The 5,087-nt window shown below is 36.3% G+C and overlaps 1 protein-coding gene across 1 annotated transcript; it reads left to right on the top strand.

The window, feature by feature from the left end:
* Positions 1-1,350: 1,350 nt before the first annotated feature.
* Positions 1,351-2,526, top strand: LOC107778931 (putative F-box protein At5g50220). The gene has a single exon (XM_016599258.2). It carries the CDS (start codon positions 1,351-1,353, stop codon positions 2,524-2,526), a length of 1,176 nt encoding a protein of 391 aa, XP_016454744.2.
* The last annotated feature ends 2,561 nt before the right edge of the window (positions 2,527-5,087 follow it).

The following is a 5,087-nucleotide window of genomic DNA, read 5'->3' as shown; positions in this document are numbered from 1 at the left end:
TCTAAAATAAAGTTTGACCGAAAGATACAAAAAGATACCGATAGATCAATTCAAAATCTCCAATGTTAAATGGAAATAGTTGACCTAGTCAAGAGTCTTTTACATGTTTAAGTAGGAAGTTTTCATTGTTAAATGTAAAAGATAAGAAAATTATGTAGAATTTAGATGGTTTGGTAAAATGTCTTTAATATATTTGTGGAGAAATCTGCTGCTAAAATTATGGGATTGTATGTTCTGGTGAAATAGTTAAGGTAGTCAGTAGAAAAGTATTTTACTTTTAGAATTTCGACAGTCATTCCTAATGTCTCTTTGTGGCATAAATCTATTTTTAAAGTGGACTAAAACATTTTTACCTGATAAAAAATAGATTTTCTCGAAATATTATACAATACGAAATTAAAATACACTCACCCTAGAAATTCATAGTATGAATTGTACAAGTAGAAATTAAACTACCGATCTCCCATGCATTGGGTTTTCCTTCCTTGGAGGCATGCTGAAAAACTGTACTACTAAATTCGTCAAGTCATTCAGTAATTATGCTACAGCTTACAACCAGTGGCAGATCTACCTTTGGAGATATGGGTGTTAAAGCACTCATTAGTTTTGGCCAAATTATGCAATATATTCATAGATAATATGTAAAAGAATTCAATAATTGACAAGGAACATCCATTGTGATCAAGTTTGACTATTTAGAATTTATACTAAAATGAAGTACCCACAGTCTATAAATCCTTACAGTGCTGTTACAACCTTTATTTATTTAGAGCAGATGCACTGAAAGTGCTATTAGGGTTTGCCCCGGATTCTATCATAATTAAAATTACTTTTCTTAGCGGAAAAGAAAATGGTTTTCGTGGTGGATAAGGTCTTTTTCATATTTGACTAATTCTTCTGTTGGAGGAGAAATTTTGTTTAGAGGAAACTATTTTTTCAAAAATTTTATTCTCTTTTTATATTAATAATAAATCTTCTGTGGGTCAATTAACTAACCACTTTAAATGATAGTCTCACTTTATATTTCTTTCATGACTGATTTATCATTATCACAAATTTTTTTATACACTTTCGATCCCAATAACTACAACTCAAAATAGTACACTTTCACTGTTTTAGGCTTTTAGCACAATTACACGAAATACTTTCTTTGATGAAAATACTCAAGATAAATTAAAATATATGTCTTCTAACCTACTCAGCTTTCATATCTTTATTTTAATTAAGTCAATGAAGGAAGGTGCTTGGCATGTCTTTAAGAAAAGTCAATAAAGGCTTTTGGCACAATTTAGATCCCTCTCCCTCTCTGTTCTGTATCACAAATTAAGCAGTTGAAGAATGGACAATACAATGGAATTGAGCTCCAACATCATGGCTCTGCCTTGTGAAGTCCTGGTGGATATACTCTCTCGGCTTTCACTCAAACATGTCCCCCAACTTCAAACAGTTTCAAAGCAGTGGTTCAGAACCATCTCCAGTTCACATTTCAGAAGACTCTACAACATGAAATCCATGAATCGTCCTCGAACACTAGTAGTTCAAGTACCTAACGCCAAGTATTCACCAGGCAGGAGGAAAATGATTAGTCGAACTATTGATATTTCGACCATGGATCTCGCTGTTGACGACAGCGAGATCCAAAAAGAGTTCAGTTTTGAGGATATAATTGCCCCTGAAAACTCCTTCTTCATCTCCTCCAACCTTATCATTTCCAATCACAAGGTATGCAATCCCACAACTAAAGAAATCATAAACTTACCAATTTCAAGTTATCCATCAGTTAGTTTTGATGTTGCCTATATCCCTTTCAACAATACATACAAGATTGTCCATCTATATGGTACCAAGATCAGTCCTAAGTACAACTTTAACTATGGTGGTGAGATTTTGGAGTTCAGATTCGAGATTCTCACACTAAGAGACTGTGGACCAATTCCTAGCTATTGGCAAACCCTGCCACATCAAGAATGGTTTTCTCGTAAGGTAGATTCAACATGTGTAGGTAATGTAATTTATTGGTTGGTTCGAAGAGGAGATATAATGGAAAATATTATTTCAATGGAAGCTGAAAATGAAGAATTCTTGAGTACCATTAGTTGCCCCAAAGAGCCTTATGATGAAGAGCTAGCACTGTATGAGAATATCCAATTAGCTGATTTGAATGGGAAATTATGTTTAGCTTACTACTCAGAAGAATTGTCAAGGATGGAACTATACTTTCTCAAGGATCATAAGAAGCAAGAATGGGTCAAGGAACACACTATTAATGTATCAGGCATGGGGAATTGGTTCAAAATAATGGGATATGTGCCATTACAAGGTAACAATAATGATGACATTATTATTGACGGCGGATGTAAGTTGTCTCTCCTCTACAACATTGAAGAGAGAAGGTTTAAAAGGCTGCCAAAATTTAAGGAGATTATTCATATTGGCTTGTACTTTGATAGATGTTTTAAGTTACAAAGCACAAGATCATCTTTGCAAGCAAGGATAGATATGTTGCCGCAGGGAGATCAACTCTGAATAGATATGTGGTGATATTTGTAAATATTCTCAATCAGTTATTTCCTATAATCTTTTTCTTCCAATGTGTTTCAGCTTGTTTGGATGCTTGTTACATATTGTATTGTATCGTATTGTTACTTTAAATTCAATATTTGTTATAATATTTGTTTTGATTGTTACTTAAATTTTATTATATTGTATTGTATTGTTAAATTTTTTGTTACGTAACGACGAAAAGTGTCACTTTAGGAAACGACCGATTTGGTGTGGTCGTCGTTATCTTTTTCTTTTCTCTCGATTTTGCCATTTTTATTATTAAATAATTATATTTTATCCTTTACCCTGCCTTTTATATGGTAATTCTACCTCACACATTACTTTTTCTTTATAATATTACAAGTTTATTTTTCATATTGTTGGTACATGACATCACTGAACGACGACAAACAATATATTCTATTCAAATATTTTATACATCAAAATAATACAAATACAATACTATACGATAAATTATGAAATGATATATGACAATAATCCAAACAAGTTGTTAATGATCTTTGTAATTCCGCAACCTTAAGGTTGGACATGGAGGTGCTTACCTACTTGAGCAATCCTCTCATAGAAGGCTTGACTTAAATGGTAAGGAATGGAGCATCACACCAATAAATGGGTTTGTCAGATTTGTTTTCCATTAATGGTGAAAGAGTGCCACACTAGCGAGCCTTCTTCTTATAATATTAATGCCTCTAAACTGACGGACCGTTAAGTGTAATTTAAGAACAAGGCGCACTGAGTAATTGTACCTTCAATGTAAATTTTAAAATCAACTGAAAATGTTTTTAACTTACACGCCTTCCTTATATTTTTTTATTTACATAGAAGGCTCAATGGGGTGATGCGCCTTCAGTTGAAATTTTATTCAACCGACTGACATTGATTTGATAAATGGCTGACGCTACAACTTTACAGAAGACTCATTGTCAGATTGTGCCTTCTGTGAAGAATGGAAAGTTTGCGTATTGAATGCGCCTTTGTTGGAAAAAAAGAATTTCTAGAATGCATGCATTTGGATTCTATATATAACCGGTGTTATTTCATGATGTGTATGGTGTGTTCGAATATGCTATAGTTTAGTAAAAGGTTAGTATTATTTTCATAGTTTGTAATCTAATTGCCAAATGTTGGTATTATTTATTGATTATAATTGCTACTTTCTGTTTCAGAGATGTTCTTGACAGAGCTTGTTCCCCAGACCTTTCGGAATGCATAGCGCACAGAGTTTGAGTTGTTGCGTCATGGGACTATGACAGTGTCAGAGTATGCTATCAGATTCAATGAGTTGTCCCGACATGCACCTACATTAGTTTCTACAGTTAGAGAGCAAGTCCGCAAATTAATCGAGGGGCTCAACTCTAGTATTAGATTCACCATGGCTCGAGAGTTAGATATGGATACTCCGTTTCAGCATGTGGTAGAGATCGCGCGGAGGTTGGAGGGTATGCGGGGCAAGGAGATAGAGGATAGGGAGGCAACAAGGCCTCGAGTTACCAGAGGATTTAGTGGTGGCCACGCTGCAGCTACAACCCGATATGGCAAAGGATATGTGAGTCGGCCAGTTCATTCAGCACTTTTCGCTACTAGCAGTGCTCTAGTTATTCCGAGGTCTCAAGTTGCTCACTATGCACAACCATTTTCAAGTGCACCTCCTGCACAGGGTGCCTTTAACTGTCAGTCTAGCCAACTAGGCTAGAGTCAATTTCAGTAGTCACTTCCACCGAGAGCTTGTTTTGAGTGTGGGGATACCAGACATATGGTGAGAGACCATCCCAGGCTTAGGAGAGGTGTACATCCACAGACTACACAGGGTCCATGGGGTTCTCATGCCATGATTGCTGCTCCAATTACCGTTCCACCTGCACCTCTAGCTAGGGGTGGAAGAGCTATAGGGGAGGCCAGGCCACATTTTATGCTTTTTCGGGTAGGACGGAGGCAGTTGCATGAGATGCTATCATCACAGGTATGGTTCCGGTCTCTCATAGGGATGCTTCAGTTTTATTTGATCTAGGATCTACTTATTCATATATAGGTCATCTTACTTTGCCCTGTATTTGGATATATCACGTGATTCTTTGACTGATCCTGTATATGTGTCCACGCCTGTGGGAGATTCCATTATTGTAGACCGTGTTTATCGGTCATGTTTAGTCATTATTGATAGTTATGAGACCAAGTTGATCTTCTGCTAATGAATATGGTAAACTTTAATGTGATCTTGGGCATGGACTAGTTGGCACCCTATCATGCTATTTTGGACTTTCATGCCAAGACCGTGACATTAGCTATGCCAGATTTGTCGCGGTTGGAGTGGAGGGGTACATTGGGTTATATTCCTAGCAGGGTGGTGTATTTCTAAAGGCACATCACATGGTTGTGAAGGGGTATGATGCATACTTAGCCTTTGTGAGAGATGTCAGTATTGATACTCTTACCGTTAAGTCAGTTCCAGTAGTGAGAGATTTTTCAGATGTATTTCTAGCAGACCTACTGTGCATGTCACCCGATAAGGACATTGACTTTGG

This window comes from Nicotiana tabacum, chromosome 9 (assembly GCF_000715075.1).
Source record: "Nicotiana tabacum cultivar K326 chromosome 9, ASM71507v2, whole genome shotgun sequence".
In the NCBI taxonomy this organism is placed as follows: Eukaryota; Viridiplantae; Streptophyta; class Magnoliopsida; order Solanales; family Solanaceae; genus Nicotiana; species Nicotiana tabacum.
Note: the sequence above shows the minus strand (reverse complement) of the source record. Positions and strands in the feature narration are given on the sequence as shown.

Coding starts and splice junctions, on each gene's coding strand:
- LOC107778931 (XM_016599258.2), top strand. CDS start 1,351: ATGGAATTGAGCTCCAACATCATGGCTCTGCCTTGTGAAGTCCTGGTG.